We start from the raw sequence: 24,363 nt of genomic DNA, 5'->3' as shown, positions 1-24,363 counted from the left end.
TTTTTTGTGGTCCCTGATGATGGCGGTGTGGGGTTGCTGGGGTACAGGAGGGTGTTAATTAAAGTTTTTATAATTAACGTTTTAGGGGTGCTTGAGAGTCAAAGCTGTATAACTGAGAGGAGACCTTCACATAGCCTTTAAAGGAATGCAGAGAACCGACCAGTGCTTCTGACCTAATGTCCAATCCTCGCCTTCTCGTAGTGCACCCTGTTGAGTATCTACCTGGATACTGAACGAACAAGGATGGGCTGGCAATTTGGGATTTAGCAGACCAAATTGTATTCTTATTGGCTTAAACCAATATAGAAAATGATGGTACAACATGACAAAATTTCATGCCAGCTGGGGCATTGCCTCCGTTGTTTTCACCAGGGAACCAGGGCGAACAGCGAAAAGTCAGCTACTGGAACAAATCTGAAAGCACACCCCAACTCAACGTTATCAGAGTTAAATATCAGTACCTCAACATAAGAAGCCTGAATGGCAAAGAAATGGAGCTAGCTGAGGAATTAGATAAGTACCAGATTGACATAATAGGGGTGAATGAAACAAAAAAGACAAAAACTGGTGAGATCTTTCTGAACAATAAATACAAAATGTTATATTCAGGAAATGACAATCGAGGAATTGGACAATGAGACTTATTTGTGCCTATGGTCTCATAGAAGATAGAATGGGAGTTCATGTCTCTCATCATTGGCCTTTGGAGAATAAAGCGTGCTGAGGGTCAGCAGACAGTAAGAGAGGAGTATGATGTAAGATAGAGTAGGATAGTAGGAGGTAAAAGAGGCCTCGGTCAACCTGTTTAGCCGTATTAGGCTAATTGGTCTGTAACACATAATCTCCATTTATCTGTTCAGAAAAAAAAGGTTAAACATAGACTTTTGTCTAGGGTTCGCATATGATTTTATCCAAATTAATAATTTACTTAGAGGATCGTTTTGTGTTACTAAATATAATATCCTTATTTGTATTCCAGGTAATTAAATTTTACTGCTGTTATTGAGAAACTGAGGACTTATGGTCCGGGCTAAACATATGATTTGATCATCGAGGTCGAACTTAAGGTCCGGAGAGAAAAAATAAAAAAAAAGGATTTTTTTTCTTTTTTTTTTTTTGAATACATTTAAAATATAAATTTTATTATTTAAATTTAAAAAAATTCAAATAATAAAATAACAGGACTTAGGGTCCAGTGAGTTGAAATGAATAGGGACTTATAGACCTGGTACCATTGGGACTTAGAATGGGGTAGAGATTGGCCCGGGAGATGCCACTCGCGAGGAGCAGCACCGCCTCGCTGTAAGCCTTCGCAGCCCGGGTTCTCAGCTCTACCCCCCTTATTTGGAGTAAAAGAAACCGTGCCAGCGAAAGCTTTGTGGCTAGGGAAGACAGAGTGGTTATTCTTTTTCCTAGGGGTGGGTTTGGTGGGGTTTTGTGGGTTCTAAAGAGATATACAGGGCTTGATGCGTCCCTGTATAAGAAAGCATATTGTCGGTGGTTTGCAGTATTGATTCACAAATTTAAAATCTCCTAGTAAGTGCCTTTCTTGTGCAAGAAATTTGAGTAGGTAGAAGAAGAAACCTTTCCTTATTCTTGCATACATTAAATTTGCGTTTCGTACCTGGGATTTTTTCCGTACCTTCCAAATGTGATATTTTAACACGTTGATTAGGAAGATAGCGAACTTTTGGGTTTTTTGGACTGGTGGGGGGAATTGTAGCCGTATGACCTCTTCTACTGTCAGCATGGGGATTCCCAATGCTGTGCTGAGTCTCCGCCAGATGTTTTGGGCTGGTGGGCAAAAATAAAAGAAATGGTCCACCGTTTCCACGTCTCGGCAGACATCGCAGAAGGGGTTGCATGGGCTAGGTACATACCGGGATTTTACCTGTTTCACCGGGAGCTGCCCGTAGGCTATTCTCCAGGCTAGATCTCGATGAAAAGGCTGTCCCCAGCTGTTTTTGATATTTCTGAAGAGAATTTCATTATTTGTCCTGAGATTGGGTGTATCACGCCTGGAAAGTTGGAAGAAATCCCAGTATACTGCTTTGGGTTTGTATGTGAGGATTGCAATTCCTCTGTCTCTGAGTGTTGTGATTGATTTAACTAATGTACGGTACCACTTGGGCACCCCCCCCCCTCCGCCTTGAGCAGGGTCCAGCATAGTCAGTGATCCCAAACAGGGAGAGGAAAAGTCCTATAAAGTATCTAATTAGCAGGCCAGAAATGTGGTTGGAGTTTAAGGCCTTCCGTACGGTTTTGAACGTGTTTGCTTGTAGTAAGCTTTTGTGATCGGGTAGAGCGTAACCCCCTTCTTCCTGTTTGAGTTGTAGGTATTCTTTCTTTACTTCGTGTTTTCTCCCATTCCAGAAGAAATCAATGAGTTCTTTTGATAATTTATTTTCTTGTGACAGTGTGATGCATGTGATGTTTACAGTGTGCATCAGCATTGGGGTGACGATTGTTCTTATTACTGTTCGCTCTGCCATAAAAGGAGAAAAAGGTTGGTTTGAACAGCCTTATCCTGTCCCTGCTTGTCTCCTGCAATTTTTGGATTGGTAGTGCTAGGGTGTCTGAAAAAGGCACGCCTAGTATTGTTAGAGGCTGTGTCTGTAGCGTTAAACCATAGGGAAGTCCAGTGCTATGGAAATTTCCAAAACTTTTGATTTTAGTTTTTTGTGCGTTAACCCGAAGACCACTGACTATGCTGAACTTTTGCAGCATGTGCAGATAGATATAGATGAACTCAGAATCTCAGAGTGTGGCCACTACATCGTCCGCATATGCTACTATTTTGCATTGTTTTGAGACTTGGGGCAGTGGAATACCATTAATTGCGGGGGTGTTATCAATTCTTTTGATTAGGGGTTCTAATACTAGGGAGAAGAGGAGGGGGCTTAGCGGGCAGCCTTGCCTAACCCCTCTCTTTACGTGGATTGGTTCTGTCAGAAACCCATTAATAGATAGTTGGGTCGTGGCTTCCGCGTTCATGTTTTTAATTGTACGCCGAAGTCTCGGGCCCATGCCTGTTTTTTGGAGGATGTTCTGCAAGTACCTGTGGTTGATGCTGTCAAACGCTTTCTCCAGGTCGGTGGAGAGAAGTTCCAGGGGGTATTTTTTTTCCTTAGCCAGTCTGATCAAGTCTCTTAACAAGAAGAGATTGAGTTCCATAGATCTACCGGGGATCCCGTAGACCTGTGAGCTTGTTATTATATTTTCAATACCGCCCTTAAGGCGTGTGCAGATAATTTTTGCAAAGATCTTATAGTCTAAATTGGTTAAGGAGATTGGACGCCAGTTATTCGACAAAGTCCGATCTCAGTCTTTCTTGGGGATAAATATGGTATAGCTCTTAACAAATTCCTCAGGGAAGTTTCCCGAAGTGAGGAATTCGTTAAAGATGTTTATTAATGCTGCCACTGCAAATTCCCAGATAGATCTATAGAATTCTATCCCCAGTCCGTCTGGCCCTGGGGTCTTCTTTGTTTTCATCGTTTTGCACGTAGCCTTTATTTCGGCTGCAGTTATCAGCCTGTCATGCAGGGCACTAAGATGATCGGGAAAACGTGTTGCGTACCACTCACTGAAGTCATCTGTGCCCTGCTGGTCAGAGAAGATGCCAATATACTGCTGATGAAAGTGACGGAGTATTTCGTGGGTTGAGTGTAGAATCTGGCCCTTCTCTTCGATCTGGTAAATCGTTTTCTCGTCATTAGCCGCCACCCGTTGTTGGTTGTAGAATGCGGCGGAAGGTGTTTCCAAATTTCTGAGATAGAGTCTCGTTCAAAAATCGAGGTCCTCGACTCTACTCTGCCGCTCTTGCTGCAGTTCTATTTCTACTTGTCTGATAAGATCTCCGCAGGGAACTCGGCTCCGTTCGTTTGTCCGGTACCAGCCGAGTTCCCCGAGATCCCTCAGCCGTTTGCGTTGTTGGTAGGCCCTTTTGCGCCCGCATTTTTGGAACAGTTCCCTAGCCTGCCACTTGAAGCTCAGCCAGTTTTCCCAGTCCCAGTTGGTGTTTGTTCATCTGTCACAGAGGTTCTGTAGCTGGTCGCTAAAAAGACTGGGAAAGGTGGGAGGAAGCTTGGATCTTAGCCAAAAGGCCGAGAAGTGGTGTTGGAAGAACTTGGAAGAAGACAATTGAGATAATTGTCAGTTAAAAAGAACTGCAATTATTATTATCTTATTATCCGCAATTTTTATATAATTAAATCTTCCAAAAATAAAAATGATGTTTTTATACATGAATGTAAATAATAAGAACGTTATAATATATTTTCTAAAATTACTTTGATCTATATTGCATATGTTAGTTACAAATATTTTGTATAAAATATTATTTTTTTCTATATTTGTCTCAACCATATTTGTGTTTAATGATGGTTATGTTGCCTGGAAATATAAACAACAGATATATAGAGCACGATGCTTAGATACTTTTATGAAAGTTAACGCAATTTTGTGTGGTAGAGTCGCACATATTCACCACCAGTGTCGCTAAGACGATGCACATATGGATTATAATATAATAATAACGTTATTGATTGATTAATTAAACATAATGAAGATATATTATATAATATTGTACTTCAATTCGCGAAAAATATTATCTTGTCTTATTATATTATCTTACAAATAAGCTTGGACAGAGGGACGAATTCCCGATGATTGGAGTAGAGCTCTAATAGTACCCATATATAAAAAAGGGAAATAAAACTGAATGTGAGAATTAAGAGGTATTTCTCTACTGAGTGTTCCTGGCAAGATCTATGCAAGCATACTTGAGAAACGTTTGAGAAGAATTGTGGAAGAAAAGCTTGGTGAAGAACAAGCTGGATTCAGACCAAATAGAGTCTGTTAGGATCAGATCTTCACTTTACGACAAATAGTTGAGAAAGCATGGGAATATAACAATGATCTGTATTTAAGTTTTGTCGATATGGAAAAGGCATATGACGAGGTGCCAAGAGAGAAGCTATTCAATACGCTACAGTTATATGGTGTCAATGGTGCATTATATCAAGCAATACTTAGTCTTTATTTGAGTTGTAAGTCGGCAGTTAGAATTGAAACAAGTATAGGAAGATGATTTAATGTTAAATCTGGTGTGAGACAAGGATGTACATTATCACCTCTGTTATTCATTATCTATATGGATCACATTATGAAGGAAAGTGTTATTAAACATGATATCATAATTGGAGATGTTAATGTCTGCTCTTTGCGGATGATGTTATACTTCTAAATAAATCCGCTACAAGTCTGCAAGATTCTCTGACTAAATTGAATAACTGTTGTAATAGATATGGTATGAAGGTCAGCAATAAAAAGACAAAGACAATGAAATAGGCAGAATCACTGAAAATGTCAACTGTGTTTTGAATGGAGAACCTGTGGAACAAGTAAAACATTTCAGCTACTTAGGCACGATTTTTAGTGAAGATGGTAAATTAAATATAGAAATAGACAACAGAATCAGCAAAGCTGGTATGGTAGGAAGTCAACTGATTAAATTCATATGGAATAAGAGAGAAATTGGTCGGAACACTAAATTAGCTGTATACAAGACAATGTTCAAACCAGTTTTAACTTATGGATCTGAGAGCTGGGTCAGAAGTAAAACACTTGACCAAAGACTAGAGACTGCAGATATGAGAGTCCTGAGAAAGATTAGAGGCATGAACAGATGGCATCAATGGCAATATCATATGAAAAACGAGTATATTCAGAAAGAACTTGACATTGTTGGCATCCAGGAATGCCTTAACAGAGCTAATCTCAGGTGGTATGGTCACTTAAACAGAATGGGCGAGGAAAGATTAGCAAAACAATTGTTCTGTGCCAGGTTGGTAGGCAAACGACCCAGAGGAAGACCAAGGTATAGGTGGATTGATACGATACAATGTGCCTTAGATGATAGAAATATGAGATCTGATAATGTTGGAGTCTTGACAAGTAACAGACTGATTTGGAGGAAAATTGTAAATGGGAAGTTAGTAATGATGTAAATTTTTCTTGTAGTACTATCATATCCTGTACACTCCTTGAGGGTACATGTCAGGAATTTGATGATGATGATCCTCTGATGTTACTGTTTGTAGAACACTAATCAGTTTGGCCTCAGAAGTGAAATATACCAATAGGAAAAACGATGGTGCTTGAATATGAATGAAAGAACAGAATAAGTTGTGAAAAACTTTAATATGATTAAATGCCTTTAAGTCACATTCTAGCAAATAAGAATTGAGTACCTCCTATGTCCATGTCCTTGGGATTATGACCAAATTCCTGTAAAGTCAGAATCCTGTCTAGTCACTGGAACAATACTGTTATTGCCTCACATTTGGAGAGGCAGTGCCAGCCTGAGTTGCTTTTGTGCCATAATGGTATGACATGGTTTGGTATGTGCTTTGGCCAAATCTTCATGTTACATCTTTTATAACTCATACAGCTAAAGCAAAAGTGTTACATGATAAAATCTCTGAAGTGAAAGATAAGTATTATGTATACCATTCATCAATCCTGAAACATAATAGACATGTTGTAGTTGATCCCAAGGCATTTAGATATTCCAAGTGAATGTTTTACTAGAATATTGGCAGCAGTTTCATATCTTCTTGAATTTCTCATCCTCAAATAAAGATAAGAGAAAGAATAGCCTAATTGCTTTTTAAATGGTCTAGGACACAGGTCAGCAAACTTTTTCTGAGAATATTTTTCGCTTTGTGGGCTAAGAAATAAAATTGAGGATATTGAGGAACTGGATGGAAGAGATTATCAGTGCTGCTTGGGCCCTACTCAATAGGTATAGGACCCTACTTGGGGCCTATGCCACAGTAGTACCATGTATAGGATGTGATCAAGGTTTGGAAAAGAAGAAAAACCTATTGGCACTTTCATAAAAACTAGAGGTGGTAATTGGTAAATGCTTCATGAGAAAGACTTTCTGAGAGTAGAGGGAATAAAAGAGAAGTACCACAAAATGTTATTTACTAATCTATTGTACATTTTGTACTGCAGGTGGGCTAAAGATTTTTTTTTTTTTTTTAATTTGCATAGTCTGAAAACCCTGCCTCTAGAGACCACCACCTCATTTATTGGAACTTTTCAAGTCACATCAGGTCTCCAATAAGCAAGGTGGTGGTCTCACACCGGTCAATGAAATTCATCTCCCGTCTAAAGACAATTACAAACATACATACCCACAGTGGAATTTGAACCCACAACCTGTTGCTTGAAGAGCACATATACTAACCACTCAGCCAACCAGGCTGGCTGCCTCGTGTTTTGACAGGCCCAGTGAAAAGTGGAAAAATGATGAATGTATTTAAGTGAAATGTCTATAGAAGTACTGAAAATGAGGCACATGGCTCAAACAAAACCACTGTCTTTCAAAATAGTGGCTGTAGTAAATCATTAAGTGAAGGATCATCTGTCACCCAAATTGCTCTTTGCTGGATAGTATCAAGAATTTTTAATGAGGTTTTTCATGCACCAGCCCAAGCAGTATTTTAAGGATGGATGAATGATGGAATTTTAGTAACTGGATGGGTGGAAAGTAGTGTCTTCTATCTTAATATGCAGTGAATGACCAGAGAGGGATGGCCAACTACTAAACATCACAATGTAACCAATTTATTGATCTGGTTGTGATGCCACAGTATGAGATGCCTTGAAAATGTCAAGAGCAACAGCATATATCTTATCAAACCTTTCCATGGCATATGTCCATTGGATCTGGAGTTGGCTGTCATGGTTCTAAGTAGCAGAATTCCTACTGATGGTCATTGTTGAATTACTGGTGGGCCTCTAGATAGTGGGGAAGTTGACTGTTGATGATTTTCCATTATTTTAGAGAGAACTGAGGTGAGGGCAATTAACAACAGATTGCAGTGAGAAGGATAGCACCTCTATAGCACAACTTGGACTTCTTCAGTTGAAGGTGAGTTTGCTGATCTCATACAGATAGCAAAGTTGTTTTTTCCTGGAAACAGATTTTTCATCTTGCATACATACAAGTTGGCCAAACAATACACAATTTGCAAAAAATGCTATAGTTGAGCGATGTGTTGTGTGCAGGTGGAGGATTAAGTAATAAAGATGGTGGGTTGTGTGGTGTGCCCTCCCACGATGAGTTCTTGGAGGTGTCACATAATAATAATGTTTATTTCCATGAATAAGTGCCAGCTCAGTATAAAAGATTGTAGAGGTAATGTCGGATAGTTGTTACTTCTGAAGCACAACTTTCGAGTACTATTGGGAAGATGCCATCAGAACTGGAGGACTTTATGGTATCTTATGAATCTGATCCACACATGAAAACTCACATTATATATAGCACATCACTGCTGTGTATGGGCAAGAGAGTAAGCAGAAGGAAGAAATCTTTGTGTTTTTTGAATGGAATGAGGTGGGGACTGTTCCAAAGAACAGAAGTGAAGAGAGAAGTTGGTTCATTCAGTTTGGAGCAATGGGTGTTGACCAACAGCTACTCCTGTTTTATTATGATTTTGGAAGAAACTGGAGGAAGAATAGTGACCAGTTCAGCAGAACATTGTCCATGAAAGTACCTGTAGAACAGATATAAAGCAGAAACTCATGTCAGTAAGTGGGTTGAAGCTGATCTGTTAGAAAGGGATAAGAATCATCAGTATTCCATAAATCCAAAATCTTGCTTTCTATCAGGATTTGGAATTTATATCCATAATTCATAATTTCACAGGATATCTGCAGATGTCATGTGTTCACCACATCTCAGTTGATGTGTCACACAAGCTCTCACTGGGTGGTTCTCTCTCTCATAAACTTTTCTTGAGGCTTCAACTCTCCCAAAACCAGTCATACCAGACAATCCATCCAACCATCTCATTGAAGATTTTCCACTTCCCTTTTTTTCCTAAACTTTACCTTCTGTTACTGTTTTGAGAAGTCATCCTTTCATTCTTTCTACATCCAAATTATTCCAAATCTGTCAGCACTCATATGGAGTACTGACAGAAGAAAGTTGGAATCCATTTGTCCACCTTTTAATGTATGAAATCCTCAATAGTTTCTACATCCCAGAAGCAGAATTCTTTTACTATCAAAGTTCCTTATATTCCAAGTTTCACATTCAAAGTAACTGAAAAGCAGCTGTATCCAGAATCCTCATCTTTGTTTTAGTAATAGATCTGTCTTTTCAACTTGAGATGTCTCTTACTATTGTTTTAGCCATTCCTGATCATCTTCTGTTTTCTGAACAGCAACATTTAACATTAATGTATTCCAGATACTCAAATTTGTGAACTTCCTTGATTATTTCTCCATTAATGTTCACTTGTTTCCTGCCCATAATTCCTTCAAGAAATTTTTATCTTGCTAGGGTTGAGTTTAGGTACTCTGTTCTTGCTAATCTCATTAACTCTGTGAAGGATTCATTCATTACAGAGGATGTATCATCAGCATATCTTCAGATTGCTCACCACCCATCTGTCACCTATCCTGTTCATCTCATCCAGTACTACTACTACACACATTATGTCCTCAGCATAGATACTGAAGAGGTGAGAAGAAAGTAGGCATCCTTGCCTACCTGAAGCCAGTCATTTAACCCAACATCTGTTCTTACGGTTCTTTCTTCCTTGTTGTGCAAATTAGCTATGAAACTGATAATGTGTTGAGGAAAACACATTACTTTCATTACATTCCACAGTTTCATATGCTGAACACATTCAGAAATTGTGGATAGTCTATAAAGTACATTACTTCTCATTGATCTGCTAATGCAAAGAATTTGATGTCTAGTGCCCATGCTTCAAGTATCTCTGCTTTGACTTTATCCTCAGTTCTATTTAGAATAATCTTTAGAAGATCTTGCTTGTGTGAAACATTAAACTACTGGTTCTATGGTTCTTCACATCTCCCTTCTTTTGTGGTATGAATATGAACTTCCTGTCTGTAGGCCATACTCCTATATCCTTATAATCCATCTATGAAACATACTCATTCCTACATCTTCCATGAGGCCATATTTAATTATTATACAGGTATCTCCATTGAGACAGATGACTCATCACAGGAGATCATTATTCTTAATCTAGCCGTTATTCACACATGCGTATCGTACTTTTTAAACTCGCTCATTCATTCACAATCACCTCTGGCTACCCATTCCATCCATTCACCACTCTACAAGTAAAACTAATTTATAGTCTAACCAAGTGAAAAAACTTAACTCTGATCATTGAAAAATTCTCTTTCCCCATATAATTTTATTTTTATTGGTAAAAATGTTGAAAAAATATTCTTTTGCTATAATTGGACCATTTTTATTGATTAGAAATAATAATAGTTCTCCTGTGGTTTGAAATTTAATCAAATTTGGGTTCATTATTAAAATTAGTCATCATTTTGATTGGACCATCTTAATGGCAGTTTTTTTTTTTTTTTTTTTAACAGTAAATGCACCACAAACAACTCTAGTTCAGTCATGATATGGAATGATGTTATATGAGAATGTGATTATGAAAAGCAGAATATATCTATTTTTATTGCTGATCATTTCCTTGTTTGTTGCATGCATGTTAGGTTTTTTGGTTTAGAATATAATCATAGTTTGTTGAAATTCTGCTCTCTCTTAATGTTTCTCATCTACACACTTTTGTAATGCAGCTTCATGGAAGATGCAGTATTAACCATTTTGTTGGAAAGACCATTAAAAAGTCAAAAGCATGTTCTAGATGCATTGAAATCACAATCTAGGGTGTGAGGGTAATCTTTGTACGGGGATTTTTCAAATGAAATTAGCTGGTCTCCTATAGCTTAACCTCTCATGCATAGGATTACCATTGAAAAAAATCTATTATACTTTATAAACCATTATACATAGTGCACCCATTTTGCTTTGCAATCCCAGTTGATTGAATTAGAGCAGTGGATTGCATTACTAATCTACAAAAAAAAAAAATATTTGATTTTGAGAATTATATAAAATATTCTCTATTAAATGCCCTAGTCAAAGTTTATGCAAAATAAAACTGACAACTTTGTGCACTTTTAAATTGGAACGGAAAATTACTGTGGGTAATTGAGTGGATAGTTTTTTGCAATAAACAGGGTTTTTTTTCTCCCCACTACAGTTATGGACATTAGAGAAAGTAAAAAAGAGAGATGATTTTCTTCACCTGGTATGAAACTACTGCCATGCTTATTAGGAAACCTAAATTTTCTTGAAAAATACTATGTATTACTGTTTGAAAGTATTTCTAAACCATGCCATAATCTTTCCACTTGCCAGATAATAGTGTCATTTGTAAGATGAAAGGCAATATCAGAATATGAATAAACATTTTGTTGTAATAGTAATCTTTCATAAGTTCGAGAGGCTCACTGTGAACAGAGGAGTTATTTTTAATGAGGATTTCCCATTGCCCAAAAAATTTGAAACGTCAAACCTTTTGTTTGACGTTTCAAATTATTGTTACCAAAGCATCCTGAGAACAGATGTGTGAGAAATGTGTAGCAAATATTTTTCATTACCATTTTCCCAGTTATTATATGCAAGTTTTCTGAAAGCACAATCTTCCTGAGAATGCAGTTATGGGCAAACCCACCACTGCATAGATTTCCATGTATGCCAGTTGTTGAGAAATGTCCTCTTGAAATACTTCTGATATTCTGATTGATCAAATAATTTCTGATCTCCTGGAAAAATTCAAGAGAGTTATTAAGGAATTAAGATACAAGTAATATGTTATTAAGTTAGGATTATTTTTAAATAATTTAATAAACTGGATGTTGAAGAAATATAAAGTTTTACAGGTGATATATTTTATTTTAAATTCTTTTGAAATTTAAATTTGGAAATGAAAAGCAGTTTTAATTAATTTAAAAACATTTGTCTCTAAGCAAAATGAATATTAAGTCAAAGAACTATTATCCTTCTATAATCTTAAAAATGTACACAAATTTTTTTCAGTTTCTTTATTTCTTTATTATAGATTTTTATGTAGTTTTGCTTTTGTAGGTTACGTTCCACATCGAGGTCTCGGTCGAGGTCACAATCTCCAGTCAATGCAGGCCAAATAATGTACATTACAAGTTTTGGTGGAGAAGGTTCTGATGATGAAGCACATAGAGCCAATGATGGAGCAACGAGCAAAAAGCCTAATTCGGGACACTCTTCGGGGTCAAAGCATCACAGTGGCAAATTATCTGAGAAGACTGCTCGGTCGGTAGAGTGTGGCTGCTACTCTTCTGTCTGTTTAAGAACTAGGGATGGGTCTGATTACAAACTCAAGCGATGCCATGCCTTTTTAATCATGAAAACTGTTCCCTTATTCATTAGTCAGCTTTGTACATTTCATGAGTGCTATTTGAAAGAAGCAATCCGTCATATTAATGCATTCTAATTGGAATCAAGATAATTGGGGCTTGTACAGATAGGGAAGGGATTTAAATGCAGTCATCCCTCATCCTCTTCTAGGATTTTTCTTTCCTTGTTCAAACATGCATGCATTCTTAATTTAGAATAATACTCTAGTTATGTAGGGTAGTTAGTCCCTGGAAATTCATATGCTGTTATGATTTGTTTTGTAGAATAAAGGGGTATGGTGCTATATTACGGAATATGGTGTGGATTAGCTCTCTTGACCGGGAAAAATTGTCAACGGTTATCAAAATTTACATTATCCAGATGAATATATATATATTTTTTAAATTTCATATTATGATGTATTTGAAGCAGATAAAGAAGACATCTGATTATGTGCTAAATTATAAACATTCTGTTCTTATTTTTAATGCGAAGTGACTTCAGAACAGAGCAGTATACACATTTATTCTCTTGGATGGCTATTCTTTACATCAAGATCCAAAGTACTTGAAATAACCAACTGTGGTAGTTTTCTAAACCTGCTGCTATTATCATTATATAACATAATTTTAACTGAAATGAGGAACACTGTCACTGAGGACTGCATGAAGTGGAAATAGCAATGGTAATTAACAAAAAAAAAAAAAAACGAATGCCCAGGAAAATTCCTTTTAATCTTCTCTTATAAAATGGCACTTTTCCTGAATATCATTTACCACATCTTTTGTTAAATACTGTTTCTTTTTTTTTTCTTTTTCTTCTATGGAAATGCTGAAGGAAGGTGATATTATCATCAATTTGCAATTGTGCATTATTTTGTACTACATTGCTTGAACTGCAGAATGATTATATTAGTATTATTCATTTGGAAGAAAAAAAATGCACAGGGAAGTTTCACAGGAGCATGTATCATTAGAAAATGCTTTATGCTACATTTCTAAACACTATATTCATGTTACTATGATGATGAAATATATAAACATGGAGTTTAAGTGAGAAGATACTTTCAAAAAATTAGTTTTCAGTGAATATGAGAACAGCAATATATTAATAAATAACTGGCATTGATTCATTTGGCTTTACTCAGTGAATATTGGTAATCAAAGACCAGTGTTGATGTTTGTTTATAAATTTATGGCATTTGTATGTCTTATACATTAACATGCTTTTGAAATTCTGCTGTATCATTGTTTCAGTATGAAATGCATGTGTTCAGTTACACTGGTATAGTTAAGTCATTATTGTTCCCTATTATTAAACATTATCAGAATTTTATTTACTAAAAGTGTAATGATTTATTAAAAACCTTTAAGAATAAAGCATTTTCTGTTGATATATGCCATAAAATTAATATGGTCATATTAATAAATTCAAATTTTTTGCTGTTTGAGAACATTTATGAAAAATATTTCATGTCTTAAGGAATATTAGTTTGAGAATTAAATTCATACAGTGATTCAGGGAAAAAAAGTTAAAGCAAAAGTTTTAATTGCTGATGACATAAATTTTGAATTCCTGTGTTGTTTATCTTTTTCTATTCGATACGTATATTTCTCCAAGATTTATATTACCCCCCCCTTCTCATTTTCCCCATCTGTGCTTTAAAATATGTCAGTTGATTATTTTGCTGTTCAGCTGAGATCTTTTCTCTGATATTGATCACCTTATGATTTTTTTTTGACTGTTCATGAATACATTTTTTCCCCCTTACCAATAGTTTTTTTAAAAATTTGCATATTAAAATGGATTTAAAAATTTAAAGTTACACTGACACTTTCTATCAAGCAAGCTTGAGTTACTTGATAGAAAGTTCTTAGCAAGTAAGTCTTTGTGCTCTTAGGTAAAAAAAGCAGAGCACTGTGTAAAACTAGCTAAACAAAAGTCATAGTAAGAACATAGAAAATAAATATATCAGGAAGAAAGAATATTCTGGAAGCTATTGGAAAAGCGTAGAAATGCAGGAAAAATTACTGTAAAAGGAATCAGATGATAAAAATCACATGAAAACTGAAATAATGATATTTTAGATATCTAGAGTAATTACTTTGAAAGATTGCTAAATGAAACAAGCAGTGTCAGCATGGTGGTAGAAAACACTCAACAGGAATGCAGTCAGGAATACATATCCATACTTGAAAGTAGAAAAAAGTTATCGAAAACTTGAAATGTGGAAAGGCACTGGAGTAGATGAAATTCAGGAAATGCTCAAATATGGAGATATAAAAGTTTTACATGATTGCATTGCATAATTGAGAAAGCCTGGTCAGAGGATTGGAGCAAAGCTCTCATAGTTCCATCTATAAAAAGGGGAAATAAAATTGAATGTAAGAATTATAGAGGTATTTCCCTATTGAGTATTCCTGGTAAGATTTATGCAAGTATACTTGAGAAACGGCTAAGAAAAATTGTGGAAGGGAAGCTTAGTGGAGAACAAGCTGGATTCAGGGCAAATAGAGGTTGTCATGATCAGATTTTCACTTTAAGACAAATAGTTGAGAAATCTTGGAAATAGAACAAAGATTATATGTAAGTTTTGTTGATCTGGAAAAGGCATATGAGAAGGTGCCACGAGGAAAGTGTTTCAAAAATGCTCAGTTACATGGTGTAAATGGGACATTATATCAGGCAATATATAGTCTCTATTTAAGCTGTAAGTCAGCAGTTAGAATTGAAGGAGATTCAGGAAGATGGTTTGAAGTAAAATCAGGTGTGCAACAAGGGTGCACATTATCTCCACTAGTACAGTAGAACATTATCTATATGGATCACATTATGAAGGAAAGCAGTATTAAACCTAATATCAAAATTGGGAATATTACTCTTAGCTCTTTACTTTATGCAGATGATATACTTTTGAATAAATACAGTACAAGTCCGAAAGATTCCCTGACTAAATTGAATAACTATTGTAATAAATTTGGTATGAAAATCAGCAATAAAAAGACAAAGACAATGAAAATAGGCCGAAACATTGAAAACATCAACTGTATCGAGAATACCTATAGAACAAGTAAAACGTTTCAGTTATTTAGGCACAAGTTTTAGTGAAAGGTGGCAATTTAAATTGGGAATTAGACAAGAAAAAGCTGGTATGTAGGAAGTTGGCTGAATAAATTTATTTGGAATAAGAAAAAAATTAGTAGAACACTAAACTTGCTGCATACAAGACAGTCTTCAAACCGATTTTAACTTATGAATCCAAGAGCTGGGTTAAAAATAAAACACTTGATCAAAGACTGATATAAGAGTTCTGAGAAAGATTAGTGGAGTGAACAGATGGCATCAAAGATAATATCACATCAAAAATGAGGATATTAGGAAAGAACTCACCATTGTTAGCATTCAGGAATGTGTTAGTAGAGCTAATCTCGGGTGGTATGGTCACTTAAACAGAATGGAGAGGAATAAACAAAACAAGTGTTCTTTGCCAGGTTGGCAGAAAAAACAGACAAAGATGTAGATGGATTGATACATTAAAAAGCACCTTAAAAAACAGAAATATAAGATGTGATAATATTGGAGTCTTGATGGATAACAGATTAATTTGGAGGAAAATTATTGACCAGAAGTTAGTAATAGTGTAACTTTTTCATGTAGTACTATCATAATTATCCTTTAAGCCCCATGGGGATACACATCAGGAATTTGATGATGATGATGATGATGAATAAAACTACAAAATTAGAGTGCATTGATATTTCAAACTTAAATTTCTGATCAATGATAACTGTTTATATCCAATGGTAATTTTATTTATTCTTTTATGATATCATATCCACAAATTTTAAACAAGTTATGATATTTAGAGTAAAATAAAGCAAAGACTAAAAATTGTATCATAGTCTTTAAGGGTGGATAATCTGGTAATCCCACTTTAGTTACTAAACATGCCACCTTTCAATCCGATTCATACTTTAGTAGTCTAATCTGCACTGAAAATCATTAATCTTGTACTGTCTTTACACACACACACACAATAAACACCACAGAGTAGAAACTGGCAATCTTGAGGTTGGAAAGCTAGGCCGTACTATTCATTCAGTCAACCAGATTGCAGAGTATTCTCTGAATACTAGAATTCTATCTTGCCTCAATACTGGGTTTTTTTTTTTTTTTCCCATCCCATGGATAAAATATCTGAGAAGTCTTTCCATGTTCATTGCTATGATTAAAATTAAAAAAATAATAAATAATATAAGTAGTAGATGTGTTTCTAACAATATCTTAATCTAATTTCATTGTAAGTTTTGAGCAATTTATTACCTAATTGTGTATAATACAGAGCTGTACACCTTATTCAAGAAGTTTTCAGCATTTCAATTGTAAACCAATCAAAATACAGTAGTGTAGTGCCCTGCTTTTTCACCATTCTGCTCTTTCATTCTCTTCAAATATAACCATGATCCTTATACTCACCTCTTTTGCCATGTTTTGCCGGCCTTCCATGTGCTTCTTCTTCTCTCAATCGACTTGAATTAAGTGTGTTCATTTTACTGTATTTTTCTATTTCCTAGTGTGTTATTTAGCTTCCACATGAATTCACAAGTGACGTATAGGACATTATTTACATTTTTCAGCAGCCAGATGCATTTGCAAAATAAATAAAGGCTAGATTCTGCTTTTTGCAGATTTCCAGTTTGCCAGTGCTATGGTCCCTAACATGGCGAATAAGTCGGGGGGGGAGGGGGGTGCCTGCACTCCATTTGACAATAATTTATGTAAAAAAAAAAAAAATTCTTCAAATACCTAAAACCTCGTATTTCTGTTTATAGGTGGGATGGACAGTATTTTATGCTAAATATAACTACCATGTGTAGCTCTGAAAGTCAAGCTGCTGCTTCTAGTGAAGGATTCAAAGTTCTTATTGTCTTATCAAAGGAGACTTACTCAGTAAAATTTATATCTCTAAAGAGAAAAAAAAAATTCAGATATTGCCAACTTAATAATTAGATTCTTGATATGTTCAGGATTCTAGGATGATACTACATGATTAACTTTTCATTACTGCCAGCTTCTTTGCAATTTTGTCAAAATACACAATTTTCATCTGAATTAATATTGTTAAGAGTAGCATGTTGATATTCGAAGGCACTACTGAACAGCATCAGTTCACCTAGATTTTGACTATTCTGTGGGTCTTGTTCCTGCCATAAAATGGGAAAGGAGTTAGCAAAATTAACAAAAGACCTGTTTGACCTTTCCTCTTGCATTCTGTATAAGTGACCATACCACTTTAGATTAGCTCTGCTTACACATTCTTCAATGCCAACAATATTAAATTCCTTCTTTATATCAGTTTTTAATATTATTTTAGCATTTAAGCCATATATTCACTCTTAATTTTTCTTCAAAACACTCATATCTGTAGTGTTTAGTTCCTTGATCAACTTTTATTTCTAATACCTAACTTTCAGATCTATAAAATTGATTTGAGTGCTCTGTTGTATACTGCTAGTTTAGTTGTTTTTTTTTTCCTAATTTCTGTCTAATTACATATAAATTTATTCACTGAGCTCCCCATCATACCAGACTTATATATTCTGTTTATTTCTGAATTTAATTTGCCTTCTTCACAAAAAATTGTGCCTAAATAAAAAGTCCTGAAGACTTTATGCAGATAGAATATAACATCATCTGCATAAAGTAAAGCACTATGCTAAATATCTCCTATATTGATGTTGGGTTTGTTGCCACTTTTTTTTCCCCATAATATGATCCATATAGATAATGATTGAGAGTGATCCTTATTTTATATCTGGTTTTACATCAAACCATCTTCCTGTGCCTCCTTCAATTCTAACAGCTGACTTACACCTTAAATATGGGCTACATATTGATTGCTATGCACATCCCATCTGCACCATATAATGTAACATTCTGACCATCTTTCCTTTTTTGCACCTTGTCATGTGCCTTTCCCACATCAACAAAACTTAAATACTGATCCACATTATATTTCCATGGTTTCCCAGCAAACCTAAGAAAAAAAATTCAGTGACCATAAACAGTATTAATACAGACTGTATTAATATACAGTTGAACTTTGTTGTAATGAACATGGAAATAATAAGATCAAAGCTGTAACTAGCATAGTGATTTTAATTTCCATACATTTCCATACAATTGCTCACTTTTATAATGAACGTTCTACACTGTATCGATTTTGGTAATTATGCAAACATTGTTACTGTTTTGGTAGTTTTTGGAATAGACAAAAAGAAAGCTTTTATGCCCACCTGCATTGGATTATGGGCTGGTTTATAATCTGCTGCTTGTCCTTGGAGACCAACTCCTCACTAACTACCTCTCTGGTCCAACCCACCTTCTTCACTTTACTGGAACACTGCCATGACTATAAAATCAGTTAAAAATAAACCCTTCCATTGAAACATGTCTACTAAAAGAGGGTCTCTTGGTTCACGAAAAAGTCAAAATTGTTCATGGTGAATTAGAACGTGGTGCAAAAAATGTTTAGCATAAAGTGCTTTCTTTGTCCTCTTGACAGTATCGACATTGCAGAAGAATAAAGATGTTTACATGTTGGAAAACAACATAACCGAAACAAAAAAAAAAAATTTAGGAAGTAAGAGCTTACAAACATCAATGGTTTATTCTCAATATATAGTCCAATTTTTGAAGGCTTGAAGCAGAAAAATTTGCTAAGCAATTTGGATGTAACAATTTTGTATGTAACATCATTTGACTAGATAACTGAAATCGTATTTAATATTAATTATTGTTTTTAATTACATAGAAATAAATTGTTTATATTATTAAGTGTATTGTAGTTTATACATGCATATTCATACAAATAACATCTAGGTGTGTAACTTTGTTTTTAGTCTATTTTTTATTGAATTATTGAGAATTAAAAAAAATAGGAGGTGGATGTAACTCATCACTGATATAGTGAGTAATGGTTAAAATGAGGAACTTTTGTCTATCCTCTGCTCATTATAACCAAGTTTGACTGTATAGTAAGATTTTAGAAATACAGTATATGATCAAAAATATCCAGATTTCCTTTCATTCCAACTCTCACTCTAATATGAAAAGCATTAATATGAAGTTACTCCATCCTTTGCTGCTATAACAGCCTTCAATCTTCTGGAAAGGCCTTTGTGCTAGATATTGGTATATGCTGCTGTTGTAATTTTCTTCCAAGCATCCAGAAGATCATTAGTGAGGTCATTCACTGATGTTAGGTGATTTGGGCTGGCTTGTAATCAGCATTCAATTCATCCCACAGGTGTTTGATGGGATTGAGATCAGGCTAGTCAAGGTCTTCAGCACCCATCTCGTCAAACCATTTCTGCCCAGACCTTACTTTGTGGATGGGATCATTGTTGTGTTGATACAGGAAAGGGCCTTCATTGAATTGTTGTTATAAAGTGTTTAGAGAATTGTCTATAGTTCGTCCACAGTTTTCAGGTCTCTCCTTGGAATTTTGCCAAGAATAGTCGATTCATGCTGAATGGGAGAAAGAAATGAAGGATGTATGAATTGGTCGCCAACATGCGAAATCATGTGCTTTCTTGTCTGTCACTGTACTAGTACTAGCTTGATTTTTGTTGTCGCTTTTTTGCATTATTTTTTTATTATTAATTTGTATGATGGATCCAGTACAGTCAACACTGTTGTTAAACGTTTCAGTAGCTCTTGCTAAAGAGTATTGAATAATGTCCTGACATTCTGCAAAAACGAATCGTCAGAAGGCTGTCTCCTTGTTCCCCTTTCTCAAGTCATAAAATGTGCAAGTGCAATTGCGGGCATGTCGGGGTCGACTGTTAAAAGAATCCATAGGGAATCAGAAGGTGAAGGTAAGCCAAAATTTAAATCTCCTAAAAAAAAAAAAAAGCGCCATCGAAACCATAGCTTTGAATGATTTTGATGTAGACGTTATAAGAACTATTCACGAATTTTACGTGGTCAAGAAAAGAGTGCCAACTGTTCCGAAATTGATTCCTGTGCTTAAAGAAAAAATAATTTTTCTTTGGAAAAGAGAAACTTTAAGGAAATTACTTCATGAAATCGTATTTTGTTTTAAAAAGTCCCAGAATAAAAGTAAACTTATCATGGAGCGAAGTGACATTGTTTTATCTAGAACGCAGTATTTGAGAGCAATAAGACGTTTCAGGGAAGAGAAAAGACCGATTGTGTATCTAGATGAAACTTGGATTGATAGTAATATAACTTATGGAAAATGTTGGCAGTCTAAAGAAGACTATGAAGATTAAAAGGATTTGACAATGGTATTTTTTTCCAACTTTTTTTTGCATGGGTTTGTTAAAAGTCACAACAAGTCATAAATAATTAATCGGTTTAGGACATTAAAGTGTCTCATTTCTCTCAACTGTAAGTTTAGAATATCTAAGTTCATTTGAAAAAATTTCTGTTTTTCTGTATAGTTATTTTTATTTTATAGAAAACTTTCTTAAAAATAAACTTAGTTAAATTTTTGTTTTATGCTATACCTTTTTTAATTTTGTTAACACTCTATGTACATTTTTCCAACTGTTATACAAGCAAAATAGTTACACTTTAAAAACGGCAATGTTCGTAAAAGAAAGCTAAATTTTCCGACTTGTAATAATAAACAAACTCATCCCAGTAGACAGATTGATTACCCTATTATCGGAATGGATTCTCCTTTATCTGACATGCGCAGAAGTGTCGAGGGATCTCTAATCGGTGGGCGAACTATAGAATGTCATATAGGCTATAGCATTAAGATTCCCTTTCACTGGAACTAGAGGACTTCTTTGTCAGACTTTCAGATGGCGAAGCATGATTCATCGCTCCAGAATCCAGTGGCAACAAGCTGTTTTTTTTTTTATTATTCTTTTATGTAATGAAAGTCTTCCCATGACTTCTGTTTAGCTGCTTTAACACATAACATACATATTTTTACATTTCTTATTTTTATTCGAGTGTACTTCTTGTCTTACTTTCTAGAACTTCAGTAATATTCTTTTTTAGGACCACCCTTTCAGTTTGTCATGATTGCATTTTTTCGGCTAAGCAGACAACTTCACATATTTTCCTAGCTGAATTGGTCAATGTTTTCTTTAGATTTTGCCACCGAGTCTCCAAGTTTGGTACTTTTTCAAAATCTTTTTTTTTTTCCTTTAACAATAAGCTTCTCAACTTTGATTATTTTTTTTATAAACTTTCTTGGATATTTTTCTTTTCAGTATGATATGCATCTTTATCCTGCTTAAAACTAAATGATGATCACTTCCTATTTCAGATCCCCTGTATAATTTTGTATCTTGAACAAGTGGTTATATATCACTGTTGTCAATTAGTCTTTTCTTATTTCTTGCATGTTCTCTCCATGTGAATCTAGACATGTCATTATATTAGAACATGATGCTTGTAACGACTAGTCTTTGTCCTCAACAGAAGACATTATTATTATCTTTGCCTTTTTCTCCAAATTTTTCCGAAAGCATTTCTATATGTCTGATATTGATTTCTTACTTTACTGTTTAGATATCCAACAGGAAAATCACTTTTTCTTTATACACTTATGAAGGACATTTCTTTTGGTAACATCTTAAATGATATTGGAGAAAAATAGCATAAAAGACTTGAAACCTATTATTATGAAATTTTTTTGCAATCTGTTAAAAGTGACAGTTATAGAGGTTTTTCAGAAGACTTGTTACAGGGGCATACAACACAATGGGATGCAACATATGACAAATGTAAGGGATAAGACAAAAATATAAATCAGAAGAAAATTAACATTAAAAAAAAAAAGTGATGTAACAGGAGAATACCAGATAAGATAGCCTCATTTTATATTCTATTTTATACTTATGTGGAGTCATTCACAGAACAAAGTACAATCTAGAGCATTTTTGGAGAAGCAGCTGGCAAGTGGTATGGTAGCAGAGAATGAGAAAGGAGAGGAAAAAGTAAGGAGAAAATATGCTATGGTTCTTTCATGATTAGGGGTGTGTTTTATGAGTGTGTGACAAAATTATGCTTTCTTAGTGGAAAGATTAACGTTATTAATGATACCATAAATTTTAAAAAAAGAAAATTGAAAGTTAATAATTTTGTCTGGAAAATCATTTAAAAGGTGAGGTATGGAATGTGAGAAGATATGAAAGAGTTACTGGAAGAAAAATGGTAAGATGTAATAGTAGGAAGTAAAATAGTAAGTGAGAAAGTAAGGTTTAAATCTCTTATGTATGATATGTAGGAGTGAAAAAAGGAAAGGCCATAATTCCAAATGAGTCAGTGCATAGGCTGTGTAGGCAGCATGGTGTACAGTTTCAGATGTTTACATTGAACTTTTATTATTATTATTATTCCAGACCTCCATGGAGTGATAAGAATGATTGGAAATTTGATGGATAAAAGGACTCATATGATAGCTTAATAACTAAAATGTATTTAGAGAAAGTTTGGTTCAATGAGAGATTACATGTCCAAAATGAACTTATTAGGGAGATACATCTGAGTGTGTATGTATGCAGGCACCTTCTGATTGCAGTTTCTCAAGTCTCAAATCTGATGAGACATTCAATAAAAGATTCAAGGCTACCTGAGGGTACAAGGGAGATCTTGCAGTACTTGTATACTAATGCTAACAGTATCAGGATCAAAAGTGAGTTTTGAGATTGGTTAGTTTGAATTTGCCAAAAGTTATAGGAATCAGTGAGACTTGGTTGAGAAAAATATTGCCTTATGAATAGAATTATCAAGAATATTGTTCCATAACCCTGTTCAACTTAATGTCAACCTCATCTACAACCCTTTCAGATTGTTATGCCTCTGTTATTGAGCTAAGGCATTCATGAGACAGTCTTCATCCATAAAACAAGTTTAAGAATTCATTCAAATTTTAGTCTGTTGATAATTTAAAACCATGGAAACACCTGATTCTTCTAGAAAGACAAAAGTAGAAAAGTTTTTTTAATCATAAGTTAATTTTTTTGACTTATGATTATAGGCCAGAAGTAGCTTAATGAGCACAGGATGAGTAATCATTATGGGCGGAGTGGGCGGGGGACTATAAAGATTGAAGAAAGGAAGAGACACATGAGAGAAAGGAAATGAAATGTATAAAGCTACCAAAAACAGCATGTGATAGAAGGTACCTAGAGTTTGAAAGTATTAGTGATTGCATCAGAGAATTTGTCCATAATCAATGTGATTACTTGCCCTCTGATTAGGGAATAATCATGCTTAACCTGGGAAGGGGTTAAGCATGTGGAATTTTCAGTTTAGAAGTTATAAGTAGAAATACAAATCTGGTAATTACAACAAATGCAGGAGCAATGCCATTGGAGGTGTGCTAGCATAAGAAACTGCTAGAGAAGGTTGTCAGTAGTGTATAGGAAAGCAGTATTAGATTGCTTATGTAGGACCAGGAGGATAAATCAGGTATGTCTGAAGTGGATGAGTAGAGTATATAACTAGATATCAGCAAGCACATAAGCAGTATCGAGTGCAGACAAGAAGGATGACCAGCTTGTCATGGAAGATAAATTCAGATTGAGAATCAGCCGAACAAGCTAAAGGAAATCCTAAAGAATTCTTTCACTGTGCAAGAAGTTAAAAAAAAAAAAAAAAAAAAAAAAAAAGAGAGAGAGAGAGAGATTATGGAAGGATAACTTTAATGAGCACTGAATGTTATGGGGTTAACAAGAGAAGAAGTATTTGAATTACATAGTAATCATTAGTATCATCCAGAAGAAGATAATGCAGTGACTAATGCAGCAGAGATTGATATGAGAATACAGATAGGTAATAATTTGTCAGTATTTAGAATAATAAGACATCTCTGTATGTGGGATTATATGAGATGTGAATGAGTTCAGGAAAGTGCAATAGAAATGGCAATGCCCCTAACTAGGCTGTTAAGTTTGTCTCAGCACTAGCAGTGTTCCAAAGGAATAGAAAGAGGTAAGATAGCCTTATTTCACAAAAGAGGCAACTCCAAAACAGTGGTAGCAGAAAACTAAAGCCCACTTACTATATCTCAGGAATGG

General features: G+C 35.0%; 1 protein-coding gene across 2 annotated transcripts in view; it reads left to right on the top strand.

Annotated features, from left to right (window-relative positions):
* The window catches only part of LOC150102225 (uncharacterized), a 274,606-nt gene that overhangs the window by 144,440 nt on the left and 105,803 nt on the right, over positions 1–24,363 (top strand). For both annotated transcript variants that reach the window (XM_090399744.1, XM_090399743.1), the window contains exon 12: positions 12,008–12,211. In XM_090399744.1, the coding sequence (XP_090255870.1) occupies positions 12,008–12,211 (204 nt within the window). The remainder of the gene's footprint in view (positions 1–12,007; positions 12,212–24,363) is intronic.

The sequence above is a fragment of the Typopeltis vanoorti genome, chromosome 10 (genome assembly GCF_054136105.1).
Source record: "Typopeltis vanoorti isolate ZY-2024b chromosome 10, IOZ_Tvanoo_1.0, whole genome shotgun sequence".
Lineage (NCBI taxonomy): Eukaryota > Metazoa > Arthropoda > Arachnida > Uropygi > Thelyphonidae > Typopeltis > Typopeltis vanoorti.
The sequence above is the reverse complement of the archived record's forward strand: the minus strand, read 5'-3'. Positions and strand labels throughout refer to the sequence as shown.